This window comes from Vespula vulgaris, chromosome 11, assembly GCF_905475345.1.
Source record: "Vespula vulgaris chromosome 11, iyVesVulg1.1, whole genome shotgun sequence".
Taxonomy (NCBI): domain Eukaryota; kingdom Metazoa; phylum Arthropoda; class Insecta; order Hymenoptera; family Vespidae; genus Vespula; species Vespula vulgaris.
This window is the reverse complement of record NC_066596.1, coordinates 3,839,686-3,858,867: the sequence shown is the minus strand read 5'-3', so window position 1 is coordinate 3,858,867 and position 19,182 is coordinate 3,839,686. Positions and strand designations below refer to the sequence as shown.

At 37.5% G+C, this 19,182-nt stretch overlaps 1 protein-coding gene across 21 annotated transcripts in view; it reads right to left on the bottom strand.

Annotated features, from left to right (window-relative positions):
• The window catches only part of LOC127067562 (protein turtle-like), a 187,955-nt gene that overhangs the window by 40,552 nt on the left and 128,221 nt on the right, over window positions 1-19,182 (bottom strand). For 17 of the 21 annotated variants that reach the window (XM_051002620.1, XM_051002632.1, XM_051002619.1 and 14 more), the window contains 4 exons: window positions 15,455-15,585; window positions 14,279-14,449; window positions 13,238-13,554; window positions 5,713-5,846 (listed from right to left, as the gene is read on the bottom strand). In XM_051002620.1, the coding sequence (XP_050858577.1) occupies window positions 5,713-5,846; window positions 13,238-13,554; window positions 14,279-14,430 (603 nt within the window). In that variant the 5' untranslated portion in view covers window positions 14,431-14,449; window positions 15,455-15,585. The remainder of the gene's footprint in view (window positions 1-5,712; window positions 5,847-13,237; window positions 13,555-14,278; window positions 14,450-15,454; window positions 15,586-19,182) is intronic. The other 4 variants (XM_051002629.1, XM_051002636.1, XM_051002631.1 and 1 more) reach the window with 1 other exon arrangement.

The window sequence follows — 19,182 nt, the reverse complement described above, 5'->3', positions numbered from 1 at the left end:
CGGAAAGTCGTAGAAATATGAAACAAAGACCGTTTTAAAGGGAAAAATGCCCTCTTTTTGTCTATGTACTTTTCATCATTGTATAATATGATATATGTATAATTCACATATGTATTCATAATGTATTTCTCAATATACAATCGTACTTTTTCGTACAAGACAAGCTAGTTGGAAAGAGAACCTTTTCATCTTAGGGGAGATACTCCCATGTGCTATTAATGGCTACCCATACACATGTGTCCTTGATTTGAATGGAATATGTCAATGAAGGAAATATCGATTGTATCGGCTCAGCTTTTAACGTCGATAGCTTTAAATATCCTTGTTTCTTTTTTTCAAAAGACAAAAGTATCTAAAGACAGTATTACATGTAACAAAAAAGAAAATATAGAAAAGATTACTTTTAGTTATGCATCTTTAAAATGCATAGCTATATTCTTAAAAGGTTCCTATTATCTTTAAAAACAAAATGGATCTCAGTATTCTACATGAAACAGGTCGAAAAGTGAGCTAAAATCTGGCCTTTCAAATATGTAGGTTACAAGTTTCATTAGCACCCTCGATATGCAGACCCGTGTTTCTGCCTGCGTACGACTAAAAGTGGTACAAGAGGGTAAGAAAGCACGAAGGGCGCGAAAAACGAGCTCGCGTGAAGACGAGCCTACAAGAACTAAAAAAAGTTGGACGAGAAGAGAAATTAGTTGTCAGACACAGGAGCACTGGATGGGTGTCGCGACTCGGCCCAGACTTCTCCCGTGATTTATGCGAGATTCCAGGGACGCTAGGTATAAAAAAGAAAACACAGAAAGTCCGCCCAGTGCTCCGCCACCTTCTCCTCGTTACTACGGTGATATAGAAATTGTCTAAGGATGAGAATGCTTGACATAAAAATCTTGTGCTTTACTATCTCTCTTCTTGGATGAAAATTTTTGCATAAAAGTAGACAGAAAAAAGAAGATAGAAGTAATTAGCTAAATGACAGCACGGGAACTAATATTAGAAGTGAGAAATCATTGGATAAGTTTCTGGAAAGGAACGTACACGAAACCGTAATTTCCAACAGAGATGAACTAGATGTAAAATTACTCTCGCCAAAAATTGAAAGATACATACAAATTATGATCTACTGATTCTGTAACAGCACGTTAATCGCTGATTTAACGTGCATTAAAGGGAAGCAAAAAAGATTACTTCCGCCGCATTGCGGGCTTGGGATATTTATGAGATCATTGGGCTGGTGATCGAGTAGACTAATTGCCAGAACAATGGCGCAATTATACGTCGAATTAATTTATATCTCTGCCGAATCTGCGGCAGAAATTTGCGAACACATATCCGTCCATATATGCCTCTCTGTTTCTCCTTTTATAAAAGAGAAGGGAATGGGAGAAAGAGAGAAAGAGAGACAGAGAGAGGGGAGGAGATCCAGGCAGACACGATGATTGTCATTGCGGCAATCATAGTATTGTCCTGCGGGATCTATCGATCGATTAATTAATTACGGGAGAATGGATACGCAGGTTTGCGGAGTCAATATTGAATTCACGTTAATGCGTTTCGGGAAACCAATGCAGTCTCGCACGGTAATCGTCTCGGGATCCGCTCTCAAGCACGGATCGATCACATTTGACTCGAGACTTAATGATAAACGGTTTTCCTTAGATTAATCGTATTCATAATAGAATCAAATTCAACATTTTGCCTTCAGCATATTTTCTTAAAGAAAAATCCTCAAATATTCGACTACTATATTCCTGACACTTCGAAACGCATTCTCCGATGATATCGTGCTTTTAAGACTATGGGGGATGTTAATAATAGCCGTTCAGTAGGCGTGCTTAAATTTGGAATGTCATGATAATTATGATTTACGTGACTCAATTACACGAGCACGCGCTTACAATACAAATGGATTACTTTCTAACATGCAACAGTACAGCCATCTACGATAATAATAATAATAATAATAATAGTAATAATAATAATAATAATAATAATAATAATAATAATAATAATAATAATAAAAATAATAATAATAGTAATAATAATAATGAACTTATAGAAGAAAGAAAACGAAAGGTACGATTTAGTTTGTCTAAAACGAAAGGAGGAAATAAAGGAAAACTTGTACGTTCTTGGAGTTAAAATAAAAATGAGAAAGAAAGAGCACAGTAATCTTAAACGCACGTGACACAACGGCACGGAGTATCTTTCTTTTCCTCGTTGAATTACAACGGTGATATCTTTGATTGATCCGTCGCGTCGCTGGCACGTGCGTTAGCAAATCATGCAAAGCACCAGAGGTGGTTAGAGAGACAGAGACATGATTTTTCGATTATCCGCCTTCGACGAGAGAAGGAAGAAAAAAAAACACAACAGCTGGGGAAAGAGGATAGGAAGCAGGAGGGGGAGAAGGAGGGAATGGGTTGGGAAAAAAGGTAGAACGGGAAAGTGCACTAGCCCGCATTATTTCGTGATGGACGAGCTCGCCGTTCAAAGGGAATGTGATGAATTGAAAAACTGTCATAGGTCTTTCGCGGCAAAATGATGAAAGCTTCCTTCGTGTAGGACAATGATGAAACATTTAAAAAATTTTACGCTTCTCTCTTAATGGACACTAAAGTGAACAGTTCGAACAAACGATTCTTTCTTATAAATAAATGATTAGCTATTTAACAATTTGTATTATAATTTATTGTAAAACGAGCTCGTCGGTCGAATGAATCATGTCTGAGGCCATTGTCAAAAGCGGAAAAACGAACGCATCAATTCAAGTCTAAGCGATTAAGCGATCGTTTTTCCGAATTATCCTTTGACAAATGAAGTCCAGTCGACGGTGATAGCCAACGTGTTTCTTTCCTTCTTTCTCTCTTTCTCTGTCTCTTTCGACTTCCTATTCGAGGTGCTACGAATTCTCTCCCCTTCCACAGGAAAAAGAAAAAGATTGATACGTACGTTTCGTTCGTTCATGGATCGCCCCGGAAATAGGCTTGACACGAATAAAAAGGCATAGAGGAAGGGGGAAAAGAGAGAAGAAAAAAGTTTTTCGAGCTGAATACTATTGATCAGCGTTCGAAAAACCATCAGAACTCTATATACGTGTATCCGATATCAAATCTGTTTTATCCCCACTTCACCTCTTTTATCTTTCCCTTTTTCCAAGCTCTGCATACGACGATCGATCGGATAAATCGGGCTTTTTAAAGCTAGTAACACTGATTAAAAGGTTTCGAGGTACGCGCGTATGGCTGATTAAAAGGGGCGATTATTTTATCCGTAAAGAGAGAGATATAGAGAAAGGGAGAAGAGAACAAACGCGCGTAAGCGACTTTTTACATTTGAAATCAATTTGCCACGATTTAGACCCAATCAGCGTGTCTCCATTTCCCTTCTCTCTCTCTCTCTCTCTCTCTCTCTCCCTCTCTCTGTTTCTCTCTTTCTCTTTTCCCTCTCTTTTTATACCTTTATACGTAATTCTGGGTCCACGAACGAACTCGAACGTACTAAATATATACGTGTATGGTCCACACCGTTGATCGACGCGTGACATTTATAAATATACATGTATTAGAGATATTCAAGAGTGAAAATGAATGGAGTTAATAGTATCGATTTTTTGGGGTTAGTAGATACAAAGATCGAGATATGATTATCGTGTGTATGTAACGTCGTTCGTTCGAATGAAAAAAGTATGCTCTGCCCTCTCCAGTCCGGATTGTTTAACGAAAATTCATTAAAAATATTATACATTTGTCTAAAACGAAATTTAAATCTTTACGCGTGACTCTTATTTTCAGGCAATAATAAAAATAAAAGTCGAAATAAATCAATCGACTTTTGATAAATACGTAAAGTCGCACGAAGTTTCGTGGACACGGCGCGTCCAGTTCGCCGTTTGCTCTTTTCATTTTCCAACGAAAAGGAAGGAATAAACAATTAAGCGCGTAAGCTCAACGAAATGACATATCGCGTCAAAGCAAATTCAATATACAATAATATAGATATACGAATCTTGACAATAATTCTTGCAACTTTGAAATACGTATCAAATAATAACGGGGCCCTGCTCAAGAGCGTTCTTCTTGCTGCCAGCTGATCGTTTTATGAAATATGATGAAAGTATATTGCGACGATAAAGGATCTTCATCTAATAAAGAAGAATAGAGGAAGAAGAAGAAAATATATATATATATATATATATATATATATATATACACATATATATATATATATACATATATATATATATATATATATATATGCGGACAGATTAAATTATTTTTTAAAAATGCTTGTTCTTAAGTAAAAAGAAGAATAAAATACAAATTTCAAAAGAAATAGGCAAAAATGCATTTCTACGGTTCGAACTAATTATCAAAGTAATTCCAAAGCTTTTACCGAATGGTAGAATTCGCGTAGTCTTGTTAAAAAGCTGTTCATTGCTCGTCTGCTAAAAAAAGTCCCCATGGGTGGACGATCAACCCCCGTATTCAACCTCTACCCGTATCGCGAACCATGTACTCGTATAAACAGACACGTCATTGCATATATATACTTCCACGAGTATAGTATATATATATATATATATATATATATATATATATATATATATATGTAGACTTTGAAAAAGAGAGGAAGATTCGATCGCAAAGCTCATAGGAATACTATTTACTCAGGCAGAATGCGCTTGCTTTCTGTCTCTCTCTCTCTCTCTCTCTCTCTCTTCATCTTCCTTTTCTATTTTCAGTTCACGCTCCACTTGGCGATTACGCAACGTTAAATCGAGAAATTAAAGAAGAGCAGTGAAATTGCGAGCTACGATATTTTCCGGGCAAAGAGCTCATGGTAAATTTTACGTAAATGAAGCTTATGTGTGTTTGAGTTTGAGAAACGACGAAAGAAAAAATAAAAAGATATTTCAATATTCCGAATGCTCGATGATCATGCAATTCGAAAATAATTTTTCGAGTACGATGAACACAGAAAGAATATTTCCGATGAAAATATTGACTTATTCCCGAAAGCATGGAACTTCTTTTTTCTCGTGTTTTTTAAATATCCAAATGACGAGAACTTTATAGATCGATCGCGTGTAGTTCACTTCGTTACATCCCTTTCGATCGAAAGCAACATATGAAAATAGAACTTGCCTCGAAAAAGAATACGGAAAAAAATGGTCGAGAAGATGCATGGGAATGAAAAAATAATTGACGACGATGTTGTTCGTCGCTTTCCTACGAGTATTTATAAAATCGAAACTGCTCAATATTATGATGAAATAAGAAAACATTCTTTTCTTTTTTTTTATTAAAAACGAACATTCAATGTCAAGAGGAGTAAAAATACGTATTAGTAACTTCACATAAGCCTCGAGTAAATATTAAGGAAAGTAATCCCCTAAATTGTTCAATGGATTTCACTCATGAGAATTCCATGTTTGTTTGAACGGGGATTCGATGTGAATAATGAATTAAAGTGAAATTATACAATTATAACGATAGAAAGGATTGAATGAAATCGATAATAACGAGAGATCGCTAGATTACGAGAGATGCTGAAACAATGAATCTGTGAAATTTGAAAAAGTAATTTTATTAATGAGAGTTTGCGAGATAATCATTCTGGCAGCAGGAATACGCTCGTTTAATCGAGCAGGGCCCACGTATTTAACTCACGGATATTAGAGAGCAGAGGGTGTCGACGTTATCGTACCTTGTCGCCTACCTTCTTCTCCCATTGGAGAACGTAGGGCACTGGGTGCTCACCAGGGAACTCTACATGACAGTTGAAGACAACGCTCTCTCCCAATATAGCCGTTATGTGCACCGCGTCCTGGTGACAAAGTCCTGAAAAAAAAAATATCTACATTACTATCCGCTCCCATATCAACCTTCAATATTTTTCTCTCTTAAAAAAATAAAATGTTTGAAATCCATTATTTATATGCTATCGGAAAAATTTTATCGACGTAATCCAATATTATTTTTACAGTAAAAGAGTAAACATTTATTTTTACAATAAAAACTTCTTTTTTTTAATCTAAAATTCTTTTTTTTATATATATATTTAAAAAACGTTTAAATATTTGATAGGTTTTCTTTTTCTTTTTTTAGCAGTCGTATATATTCCATAAAATACTATAATTTTTCGAAAAATCTTCCGTACATCCTTAAGTGAAAAACATATGCATTATTTTCTTACATGAATGCATGTTACTGTAGACAGATGTGTCAAGTTTACGATAATGTATACCATTCTTTGTTATTTTATGCTTTGAAACTCTTTCTTTCTCTTTTCTTATCCTAAGTATAATATCTCGAACGTTCTTCCGACGATGGTAGAGCTAGTCGGAGGAATAAATTGAATCCCGTATTCGGTCGGCGCACTTAATGCAATTTGAATGTTCCAAGTTAGAACGTCCAGGTAGAAATACATTCTTCGAAGTTTCCTCGCGTGAAGTTTTGCACCGTTGACTATTGCCAAGAGAAACGCGAGAATCCATGGTTTCTGTCTGTTGTACGAAACGTAAAACTTACTGTTGTTCCATATTGAGAAAGAGAAAGAAAGAGAGAGAGGGAGAGAAAGAGAGAGAAATGAATTCGATAAAATTCTTTCGGAAATACAATATGTCGGCACGAGGAACGAGTGGAATCTTCCCTAATGATAATAAGTAACAAATCCAGAGTATTTTAATTACTTTGGCTCATTTTGCATGAAAAAACTAACTCCGTTGAATTTACTACAGTTAGCAACAGTCGTATTTTAACTATTCTTTGTGCTAACGTTTTTCTTTTTTGATTTCATTCGATTTAGGAGACTTCTCGAACAGCATTGAGAGATAACTCAGTGAAATTGCGACACCATATGTTCCGCAACTAGCTTTTCCTTCGTAAAGTTATTACCCGGAATTCCATAAAGGGATATAGTCTCCGGAAATGTAGCGTCCACCCTTTGTCCGGGAACGAACGTACCTTACAATGTTAGCCTTATGACGTAGCTTAATGCTCGGGCTAACTTTCGAAACAAACATGTCTCACGTCGAAAGTTCGGATCAAAGGATTCGCTCGGAACTGCACGTGTACCGAAGCGTATATACTCTTCCATTGCCGCCACCTTCGATAAGCTGTTACACGAAACCCTTTAAAATCTGTAGGACGGGAAAAAAGAGAGAATCATGATATATTTCAGGTACGAGGAGTCGTGCCTTCGTGAGACACGACGTAGGTTTCGGTTAGTCGAATAATGGAGCCCCAGACGTTTCGATGTCATTTCCTTTGACGTTGATACGGGGATGGGGAGGGTGGAGATGCATTTTGCATGCGATTATTTCCAACGAAGTAAGCTCGTCCGATCGATCTTCTCCAAAGCTTCCGCGATGCTTATATAAAATGGTAGCCGTTTCGCGTTTCGTTGAATATACACGGCGATGTCTCGATTTTTCCACGTGTTTCATAGTAAGACATCGCGATACGATTTTATAATAATAATAATAGAACTTTCTAATCGAGTGATCGAAAAATATCACGCTCGACTACGCTGAAAAATTTTCTTATATGCACCCACTTGATATTTTCCCACGGAAATGAGATGAAATAATCGTCACTTACAATATTCATAGGAGAGAAAAGAATGAAAAGAAAAATGGAAGATAGGACGAAATTGTCGTTTCTCTAACACACGCTCTAAGAAAAGAGAATGAGTATTTTTAAAAAACACCTAGGAGGCATCAAAACACCGACTTCTTTCTTCTATTCATATTTTTCATTATCTATCGAATACAAAGTGTTTCAAATGCGGATTTTTTCCAAATTGATCCAGTCCTTCGCAGAATCCTATCGCAGAATCAAACAGTATTAATAAAAATCTCAGGTCTGATCCTAAAACTTTTAAAATGACAATTCGACCAATTACTCCTTAGAAGATTAACGGTGATTCGGTTCATAGCACTGGTATTATAGAGAGAATACATTTGATCGGTGCGTTAGTTTCAATCGTAAGGAGGTAAAGCTCGTCTCGACATAGTCGATCTCGTTTGCTTCTCGCGCCTTTGAACGGCGATCTATCGGATAACTCTGCGGCGAGAGCAAGCTCGTGGAAAGCCAACTGGAAATACCTTTCATCCGAAGCTGCTTGAGCGTCCAAGAAGTCTTCTCTCCTTCTCCCTCTCGTCTCTCAGATTCCACGCTTCTCTACATCCTAAGGTAGGTACATACATAACGTCAATGGTAGTACGTCCTTTAAATCGCTTTCGCGTTTACCCCCTCGCCCACTTCCTCGAAATAGTTTTGCTTTCCCCTTTTAGATACGAAAACCGATGTCCGCTTGCTTCAAAGCCACTATCTCTAGAAGCTAGTTTGCCCTCCCTGTTTGTTTTACCATTGGCGATACTTCAAAGTCGTACGCCTCCTATCGTTCATCTCGTTCGTCGAATCGAGAAACGAACGCAATGTGTACCTTGCTTAACGCTCGGTATTAATTCTTTGATGAAAACGACGAACACGTGTTCTGATTTATTTATCACGAAAATGATACATTTTTTATTTAGTACTTTCAGAAACTATCCATCGTGTAAACTTAGTAGTTATTAAGGACTTGTAATCTTATTCCTTCTTCATGATTATTTTATGATACTTACTAACGAGAAATTTGCAAGTTCGTTTTGGAATGCATTAAAATCAGGATGCTGTGGGAGAAGATTTGCGTTGTTAATTAACCAAACGCAAAAATGTTATAATGAAACATGAGAAAATATCACGGTAATGCTACACGATATAAAATGCACACGCATGAGTTCATCGGCTCTCTCTCTCTCTCTCTCTCTCTCTCTCTCTTTTCGCAGTCGCTTTTACATAGAAAGAAGAAGAAGAAGAAGAAGGACAAGCAAGAAAGACCCTCGAACATTTTACCAGCCAAATTTGCAAGTAGCGACGAAGCGTGAAATTAACGAGACGTTGCATCGGATCTTTCGCTCTCTCTCTTTCTCTTTCGCACGCAAGCACACCACGACTGGCGTAAGTTAAATAGTTAAAGCACCTGTTTAAGGCTGCTTCGCTTTTGCCGCTAACGTTATGCTTCTACGCGCGGTTGAACCATGCCCGAGAGGAGAATAACGCAGACCGGGCTAAAAGCAATTAACCGATACTAACGAGTATTCCACAGCCCTTATATTCTGAAGACTCGAGAATTGATATTAATTATTTAGAAAGAGGTAAGCGGATATTTTCGAAGTCGAGAGCTGAAGACGAAGAAAATTGCTAGTCTTTAATTAAATCGAAAGACAAATATCCATTGTAGTTAATTATTAAGCAATTAAAAGAAGTATTTTTGAAATGACATTAATGCGGTTTTTATAACATTGCAATTGTGATCAAACATTGGCAATTTAATTTTCCTGCAAACTTCTACTTCAATGATTTTTCGACACGACCGATGTTTATTACCGTCATTACCATGATTCTTCCCGTGGAACGTCATCTGTGCAATGTTGTTCGGTCTCGCCAACCATCTGTGCGATGATCACGACCAATACCATAATCATTCTACGTATTTGCAAGTAATGGCTCGAAGTTATCGGACATTTTAAACGGCGATACTCTTTTTCCTATGATTAATTGCAGTTTTAAGACCAAAGATGATTCACACAACTTATCGCGATGCTATTTTAAACGAAGATCACAAAGTTGTAAACTTCTCGTAAAGGTCGTTAAGATTCTTGGAAAAAAATTTATGATCGTGTAACGTAGTACCGTTAAAAGAAAAAGAAAATTTTTCTTACTACAGTAGTCATCGTCATATCAATCGATTTCCATTATTAATTTCCAAGACAAAATTCTTTCCGCTTTTTTTTTATCATATAACCGTAATTCATTCAACGAAAGATTTACGAGAAGGATATAAAATTTCCTTTGCGAAAGTAAATGTCTCGATTTCACCTTTTCGAGGAAGAAATTACTCGATTCGATGATTTTACGTGAATTTAAAAGATATTACGAGAGCAGAGAGCGAACGGAAAAGGCGAACGACGCTTCGTGAATTCCGGTTGAAAATAATTGGGAAATAAATAAATTACGAGCGTTAGGCGGCAAAGTTTTGGTAAAACGGCGACGACGTGGTATGGTAAGAGAAGGGATGGGAAATAATGCCGCACAAGCGGCGATCACAATGGCCGCTTTACACCCATGCCCCAACTTAGAAAACTTTCTATATTAAACAACTTTTCCGCTAATTTTGCTATTCTCTTTTTTCGTCATTTTCTCGTATTTTCCGTTTCACCCCCAGTCCACTTCCTCCTCCTCCTCCTTCTCCTTCTTCTTCTTCTTCTTTTGCTACACGCCTCCGGTCCACTTCAATTTCTCTCTCTTTCTCTTTCGTTCTCTTCTGTACCGTTTACAGCGTTTCTCGGTAATTTTGTTCCTTGCTTTCTCTCTCTCTCTCTCTCTCTCTCTCTCTCTCTCTCTCTTTCCTATTTTTTCTTTTTTTCTTTTTTTTTTAATACTCCTCTCGTGCACAGCGTGGCGCTATAAAAACGTCTGCCATCGAGGGCGGAAGCTCGAAACTTCTCACGTTCAACTTTCCCGCCGTTTTAATTACCAAAGTACTATTCACTCGAATCTTTAAGGAAAAAAATAAGAAAGAAATAAATCGATGCTATCGAATCATGTAAAATTAATTTTTATCGCATAAGAATATCTTTTGTAGCAACGATTTAATTATTTCTCATAGGCGTTTTTGTATTGCGTTTAATTACGTTATTAAAATACGTTTTCGTAAGGACGTTAAACGTCGCCTACTTAAGCGCGAAGATCCTCATTAGAATGTTGCGACGTTCACTCCGACTTTCAAATCCATTCAGTTGATCCTTTGTAAAGCTAATGGAATATAATTAACATGTAATTCCGACAAATTTCATTGTGGTAAGTCTAACAACGTTTATCGAATAAACACGTACAATGTATAAACATTTGAAAATAATTAATCGTCAATGCAATCGGATAATTAGACATTTTCTCATATTTTGTCTCACATTTATTTATCCTCGAAAAATTGCGAAGAAAACTCGGATAATCCAACTGGACGGACATACCTGCATGTACTAATACGCACACATGTAAACATGAATATACAAAGATTTGCGTCTCCCTACATCTGTTATTTACAGCGTATAATTATGACAATCTCTTTTTAAAGGAGATTTAATAAAGCTGCTCTCATTAACGATACCAGCGAGGATAACAAGTGCGACACAGCCAAGATTGCTGTGCTTTAATACGTTAACTGTGTATAATAACATACACGAGCATGAACCAAAAAAAAGAAGAGAAGTAGATGAAACGACCGACGCTTTGATGCATTTCAAAGTACTTCCAAGAGATATAAAAGTGATATTAAATTCGATAATTACGCTCGTGCGGTGTGGTCGTACACAGTTGAGTCTGAAAACAGTTGTCGACAATACTTTTTGTTTCTTTTGCGGCTAATAACTGTATCGATAAAATATTGTATAATTTCGTTAGTTAACTATTAACACACTTCTTATATTACTTTACGCCTGTAATCATTGTGATTATACTTATACACCCATAAACGAATCTTTCTTTTTTCTTTTGTCCTTTCTTTTGTCGATTAAAATATATTCTCTCAAAAGAATAACATCACATAACTTCAAGAGAAATCATAACAAAGTAATCGCGCTTAATGGAAAATCCTTAAGAGAAAATGTAATTGCAATTAGGCGTTTCAACGTTAAAAGAGGATTATTAATAAAGATAATTAAAGATGGTAATCTCTTTGAAAGAGAAAGAAAGAAAGACGTCATCTCGTTCCAATTAAATATCTTACGTTATTCACGGAAAAAGGAAGTAAACGAAATGACGAAGATTCATTATATCGATCGTCAAGTTTAATATCAAAATGTTAATTTCAAAATTTTCTATTATTTTACCGCTTTTATTCGGAAAGACATATCGCTAACGTTAAATATCCTTAAACGTTTCTTACTAATGTTAAGAATTTTTTACATTGATAAAAACCACGTTTTTTCAGTTTGATCGTTAGGCCGTTGAAAGAAAGTCATTTTCTCGTCCGATTTTGAGAATAAACCAAAGAGAGAGAGAGAGAGAGAGAGAAAGAGAGAGAAAAAAGAAGAGAAGAGAGAGGAAGTAAAAAAAAACGAAGTCCTCCTCAAAATTGTTCAGACTCGTCGAAAAACTGCTTCGCCGGGTAGGACGGATGCTATCAAAGCGAATTCAACGCTGCAAAAGAGTTCAAAGTCCCGTTCTCTCTCTCTCTCTCTCTCTCTCTCTTTCTCTCCCTCTTTCTTTCTTTCTTTCTCTTTTCTCGCAATAGGCGACCCATTCACGCTCTTGGGTGTGTAGCGTCGGACGGAAGCTCTTTCAAATTGAAATTCGTATAACGCGTCACTCGTTCCACCGCAAAGACACGTTTGAGTCTCGTGAAGAACGCCGGAGTGTCGTATCTAAGCGCGTCCTAATAGTTTTCTAGAGACACCAACGATGAACATAAAAGTCAAGATGTGTCTCTTGCTTATCGTTGATAGCTTACAACTTTTTCATACATTTTTAAAATCAAGATTTCGTCTCGTGGATGGAGAGATTTTTCTTATTCTAACTGAACGATACGAAGATTCGAAGTGAACGTGGACGTTGAGAATCAGAATGCAGGGAATATCTTGAATCATAATTAATTATCGGTTAATTGGACACGTAAGTACCATCGGGCTGGTACGCAATCCACAGTTATAAGTCACTTCGCTCTAAATTGACATCGTTACGATTCCGACTTCAGCGTATCTGTGCACAGTACACTGAATTCGGAATCGATTTATCAGTTCTACTCGAGAGACCATGGGGTATCTATCAGTTTGGTCGGAGAAACCTAAATTATCTAACGAGATGAATACTAATCGATAATACTAATTTTATGAGAAAATTGAAATAGCTGATATACTATATAATAATAGATGAGAACTATATAACAAAAGGATTAAATGTTATCGATAGTAGACGAGTTGCTAGAAACAACTAATTCCAACAGCTTAGTGAACTTATTAGAGTTTCACTAATTGAAAAACGATACGTAAAATGTTATAAATCGCTTATCTCTTCGAGATTTCGAGTAACAGATTGAGAAAAATATTGTATAAAAGTTTGCTTTACGAATTTTGTCAGAAATTAATAATAAAATAGAAGTAATTAGTAATTAATCGAATAAGTTTTACCTGGTGTGACGAGGAGCACGATGCCCAAAAGCAAAGTCCTTGTCGCCACTTCCGCAATCTGCCGGAAGTCCCTGCGACACCATCGCAGTCGCTGCTTCCTCTCACCTTCCCCTTCCGTCGTCGCTTCCGCCTCATTCTCGATGCGGTTGAAACTTTTCGTGGAAAACCTCAGCTTCCCGTGGAAGGAGCCATCGGATCCTATTACACGCCTCAAAATTCTTCTCTCTTCCGTATCCTCCTCTTTCTCTCGACGTTTATACGTCCGGGAACCTGTACACGTTGGCTGGCCGGAAACGAGAATCGCTCCGAACTCAGCCCTTTCAAAAGAACATTTACCATACCGCACGTATAACGCTATCGATTTATATGATTTATTTCCTCGTCACAAATATTCGAACTAATAAATACCCAACCGATTGTTATTACATCAAAATGACGAATGAACATATGTATTTTGTTGTTTACTTTTCTTACTGATAATCCATAAAAAAAGTCATTCGACTTGAAAGACTGTCTGAATACTTCTGTAAATAATTATTCGCTTGTGTCCTTTGTAATTAAACGCTCAACGCGGTTCCGCAGGCTCGAGAACACTGGTGATTTGTGGTCTTGCAGAACGTACGATCGGTGATATCGATTGGTAATACCTCGTTCTAACGAGATTCACTAACTCCATGTGACAAAGTGTACGCTTGATAATTAATACCGATTAGCATAATCGTTAAACGTGTAACTATTTATCTTCTCGTAATTGATTACAACGTTCTCGATCGACTATAAAACTTACGAAGTATACGTCGAATCGCAATTACAACCGGTATGTCCCAAAAAAATTGTTTACCTACGTATTGTTAGATTATCAGAAATGTTAATTACGTATTTAAAAGTTACGTAGAAACGACAAAGTATAATAGTAGGTTAGGTTACGAGGAAAATAACAAAGTAGTCGGTTAGTTCTAGTTCGCTCTATAGAAGAAGTAACGATCATTGCTTCGAATAATGTTCGTCGGTCACGTTATTATTTCGTTACGCTTCACTTACTTGTCCTCATCCTCGCAAGTGCCATTCTCCGCAGGTACGTAGAAACCATCTTGCCTTAGGGAAAGAGGATTCTCAGAAGAATTTCGTTCGCAAGACTGGGACTCGAGCCTTCGCCGGAGGTCCGTGGCTTGTAGCCCTCCTCCGCCCCCCATACCCCCGCTCCCATAGTATCTACGATCACAAACACGATTCGTGAAGAGGTAAAGTCACTTAGAGCGTGTTTACTCGACCGTTCGTCCGTTCGGTGTTGCGTCGTCGGCTATACTGACGAGATTTTATATACAAAGATTCAACTACGTAATGCCATTTGCGTACAGTAAACACAATGACTCACCTTGTAAAAGATTTTATGTCGAGTTATTTATTTACTTTATATAATTCTCGAATATAAAACTTTCGAAATAAAAGTATTATTTTAACGAACAAATGTTATTCATTTTAATGATCCTTATAAAATGTTCTAATATATCGAGTTGTATTAATGGTTCATAAAATGTCGGAGGCGCGGGGGAGGTTGATAAACCTCAGAACGGATAAAGGAAAACGAAATCGGATAATCGGTCTTTTATTATCCAACTCAAGGACTGCTTGCACCGAGTGAAGACCAAACGATCCTCGTATTCGATGCGATTGAGAAACTAAAGAAAGATTTTTACGTCTTCTCACGAACGAGTTTACTCGACTCCACTTAAAAGCCATCGAAATTCGATGGGTATTGTCGATAGCATCGTATCTTATCTCCTTCATCGTCTCACTTTCCAATCGGAAAATGAGATTCCCATTGGAATCGTTTCTCTTTAAATCGAACATCGGTCTACGCGAATCGATATAGCTCTTTGAAATCGAGATAAAGGCTATCGTCACGATATTTCGTGTTAAATAATTCGTCGAATGATTCAAACGATTTCAAAAGAGATTATTGCGAGAGTAAAAGGATTCGAATCTTTTCTATATTATTAGTATCATCGTCGGTGTTGTAATAATTTACCACTCAATGAAAAAAATTTATGATTATAAAAACTATAATGAACACACGGATACTTTTTACACTTACACACTTAATGAACGCACGAATACTTTTTGCACTTACTCACTCTATATCGATCGTTCTAATTATAATCAAATTTCGAAGAACATTAGAATAGTAATTAGAGATAATTAAAAGAGATACGTTACCCCTGCCGCTCCGCCGCCACTACCGCTCTCCGGATCGCCCGCCTCGTTTGCCGATTTTCACGATCCTCCTCGCCACTTTCAGCTTCTCCTCGAGAGCCACCTTAACCACCGTAGCGTGTTGCTATCATCACCTGAAACGAGCGAGATATTGCGATGCTTTAATGGCGTTCTGCATGACAATATACGCCCGACGGGATATACATTTTATGGCTAATGTTACAACCACGGAATATAACGCAAACGCCCGCGCATGCGTAACCCCTTTATCTCGCCGAATTTTCCGAGTAACGTGGCTTTAAACGATACTCTCGTGTTACCTATACGCGTAAATATGCATATATGTACGTGTATTGCGCGTGGGTATACTAAAAGAGGTTGCTTTGAAATCGAGTCGCATAAAATGAATTTTCTCTCTCTCCTTCTAGATAAGGCAAAGATCAATGCAGCTCGTTCTTACATCAATGACGAGACCAAGACCGTCGAGAGATCTTGAATCGGTTGAAAAAACCTTGCGTTGAACTCACCGAATAAAATGCTATTCCGATTGTAGTTTTGGGAACGACAAGAAATCAAAAAGCATCCGGTGAAAGCCTTGAAAATTTTGAATTATAACGATTATGTCGTTGTCGACATTATTATCTCGAGTATTATTCCTACGTTGCTCGAAAGATGCATAAACGCATCGTCCTACTTTGCGAGTAATTTTCTTTTCTTTTCGAATTCGAAAGAAAAATTGCCGTCTTTTCTTGCGCCAAACTCACTCTAATTTTCCGAGATTTATTCAATTACATTTAAATCATCTCATAAAACTTACAACTTGTCCAGAGCTTATGTGACTCAAAGTAAATAATCTTAACTAGTCATGAACCCTTCAACGAACTACCATCTGCATTGTTAAAACAACGATAGTTTCAATGCGAAGGAAAAGTTTAAATTGCATCAATTGCGGTGAAAGCCTTCGCTCTCGAGCACGATCGAGACTCGTGGAATTCCCTTCGTGCCGACGACGGTGATTCGACGTAGTGGAAACGTGAATCGAATCGATTAGTAGTAGCTTGCACGTGTTCGTGCGAGGGAAGGAGGGAGGAGGGGGAAGGGAACGAGAAACGATCGAATCAATTTAGATTGAAGGGAGAAAGAAGAGTGATTGTTAAACCATCGCCATAATCATAACCCCTTTCATTATTCGCAAGGGTATCGTGTGATTCGATGATAATAAAGATAGAGAAGTATGTAATTAACCTATCGAGAAAGTAATCCCTTCATCTCTTTCGTCGATCGGAACGATCGGTCGAATTAACTGAAAGTATAGGAAGGTATTATAAATGAAGATAAAAATTCGAAACGAGCAGAAAGAAATTTTAGAATTCAGTTCCTTCGAGTTGAAATCGAAGAATATTAGTTGAACGTTGTATACTTATAAAAGCGTTGTAATAAATAATTCAAATAAGGTAATCAATGATTTTCTACGTTTCTTCGATGATCCTTAATGAACTCTTGCCCGAGTTAGGAATATCTAATCTAGATAAGTGCGAGTTTATTCTCAAGAAACATGCCTGCCTAACGTTTACGAGCGTGTCGATAGTAAAGCGCCGATCCTGGCAGTGTCCTAACTAAGTGTCTACTGCCTGTAAGGACTCCCGCGGTGATTGACTAGAGTCAATGACCATCGAGTATGGAAAGGAAAGAGAACTCTTCTTGAAGTAGCGCGATTGTAAAAATTTATGACCAAAAAGAAAAACGTAAAAAATTTGAAAGAAAATAAAAATGGATTTTACGAGAGTAGCACAGCAAAATTGTCACGCACGATGTTTTTCTATATTTTATAAAAACTTCAAATAGAGGGTCAAACTGTTTTGACAAAGCAGTGCTGGTAGAGTACTTCGTTACGGTGTCTGGTATTCTCTGAACGTAAACGTCTAATGTTTTATAATAGCAGATCAAAACGAACATTGTTTGTAAAGGAACAAAGGTGTCGTGAGATCCAATAAACTCAGCGCGTTTGACGTGCTCAAAAGATATGTCGGAAAGTAATAAAAAGAATCATGAAATAGAAAAGCTTTTTTCGATCTCTAATTTTATTTCCTTCCATCGTTCCCATCATTCATTCCACGTTCCAATAAAAACATCAATTTCGCTGAAATCTATTCGAACACCATGGGGTCGTGAAAAAAAGAAAACATTATTGCAAGTCATAAAAGTCAACGCTAGTAGTAGACAGACAGGAATATTCCGAGTGGAGTTTTCGAGGATCGAGTATCGGACAACTACTCGCCTTTATCACCGTTATCACTCTTGGCGTAAAGTCACGTTTTAGTGGCCCACGGTCAAACTATCGTAAGTCCAGATGCTAGTCGGCTAGAAGTACTTCTTCCCTCACGATTGAGTCGAATGAACCGGTTATAAGGTGTGAGATTATCTCCATTTCTCTCTCTCTCTCTCTCTTTCATTATATACTGACATGCATGTATGTACCTATATACGTAGATAGAAGTCAACACGAGAGTAGATAGATGTGTATGTACGCGCATATCTGTGATAGCTGGTTTATACTCGGAGAGCCGTCAGCACCTCAACAAGAAGGGATGATACGAAGGGATGATACGGGAGAGGGAGAAGGAAGCACAGTGCTAATAGAAGGTGCAGAGAGCGAACTGTTTGAACAATGGCACATGTCGCCCGTGCAATTGCGCACCGCCAAACGGGCCACGACACCGGCTGTCATAACCCGTCTTCGTGTTCCTCGGTTATTAGCACCGAGCCGGTGGGATTGACCAATTTCTCTCACGATATCTCTTGCATATCGTAATCCGAATTTCTGGTTAGCCGAATAACTTCTAATTTCTTATCTCTTTTACGTATTTTTCCTATCAATACTTTCCTCTCTGAGAAATAATTCGTTGAAAAGATTTTCTAATATCGATTAGCCAGGTTAGCGATCGTAATCGTTTAAATAAATCAAGATAAACTCGTTTGAAAGAACCGTTAAATGACAGGAAAGGCTTGTTGTAGAAGGCAACCAGGTGTCGAGGACGAATATTAGCGATGGTTAAGAACAGACTCCTCTGTAATTACGTAAATTACTGCGAGGGTAATTGAAAGGGAATCCTAATGAACGTACGGACTCGTATCGTGACTATATCTGTTCCTAACTGTGATTACTTCTAAATGAAGAAGAAGATAATTGGAAAGTAGGAATTACTCTTACGTAGTACTCACGTTCAGAGCATTGCTATCTATTTTCTATGCTTATATGCTAAAAGGTACCCTATAATTACAGCTTTAAGATACAAGAATTCTCAGAGATTATTGTTAAAATCAAACGGAAGTTTTACATAATACATGAAGTAGGACTCTTGACGCTGGAAAGAAAGAAACTATAGTTTCGAGAACACTTCTAGAAGTATAAGGAACGATTCTAGAGGACATCTTTCAGGCTAGGGTCTTAACAAGAACCTTAACAAGACGGTCAAGCATTACGCATGCAATCACGACTTTGTTTGTCCACGTTCCATTTCACTCGGACAAGCCTGGTCATTCAGAAGAAAACTCATCCACTCAACTCTTTTAAAAGAAGGTAGAGCATTAATGGTAACCTTGGACTCGTCCTCGAGCTTTAAATCGTCGATGTCAAAAAACTAAGCTCTCTGAAAGAACAGAAAGAAAGAGGAAATGATAAAAAGGATCCATCAAAGACGATGTTACAAAAGGCGATGTCGCGGGCCAAG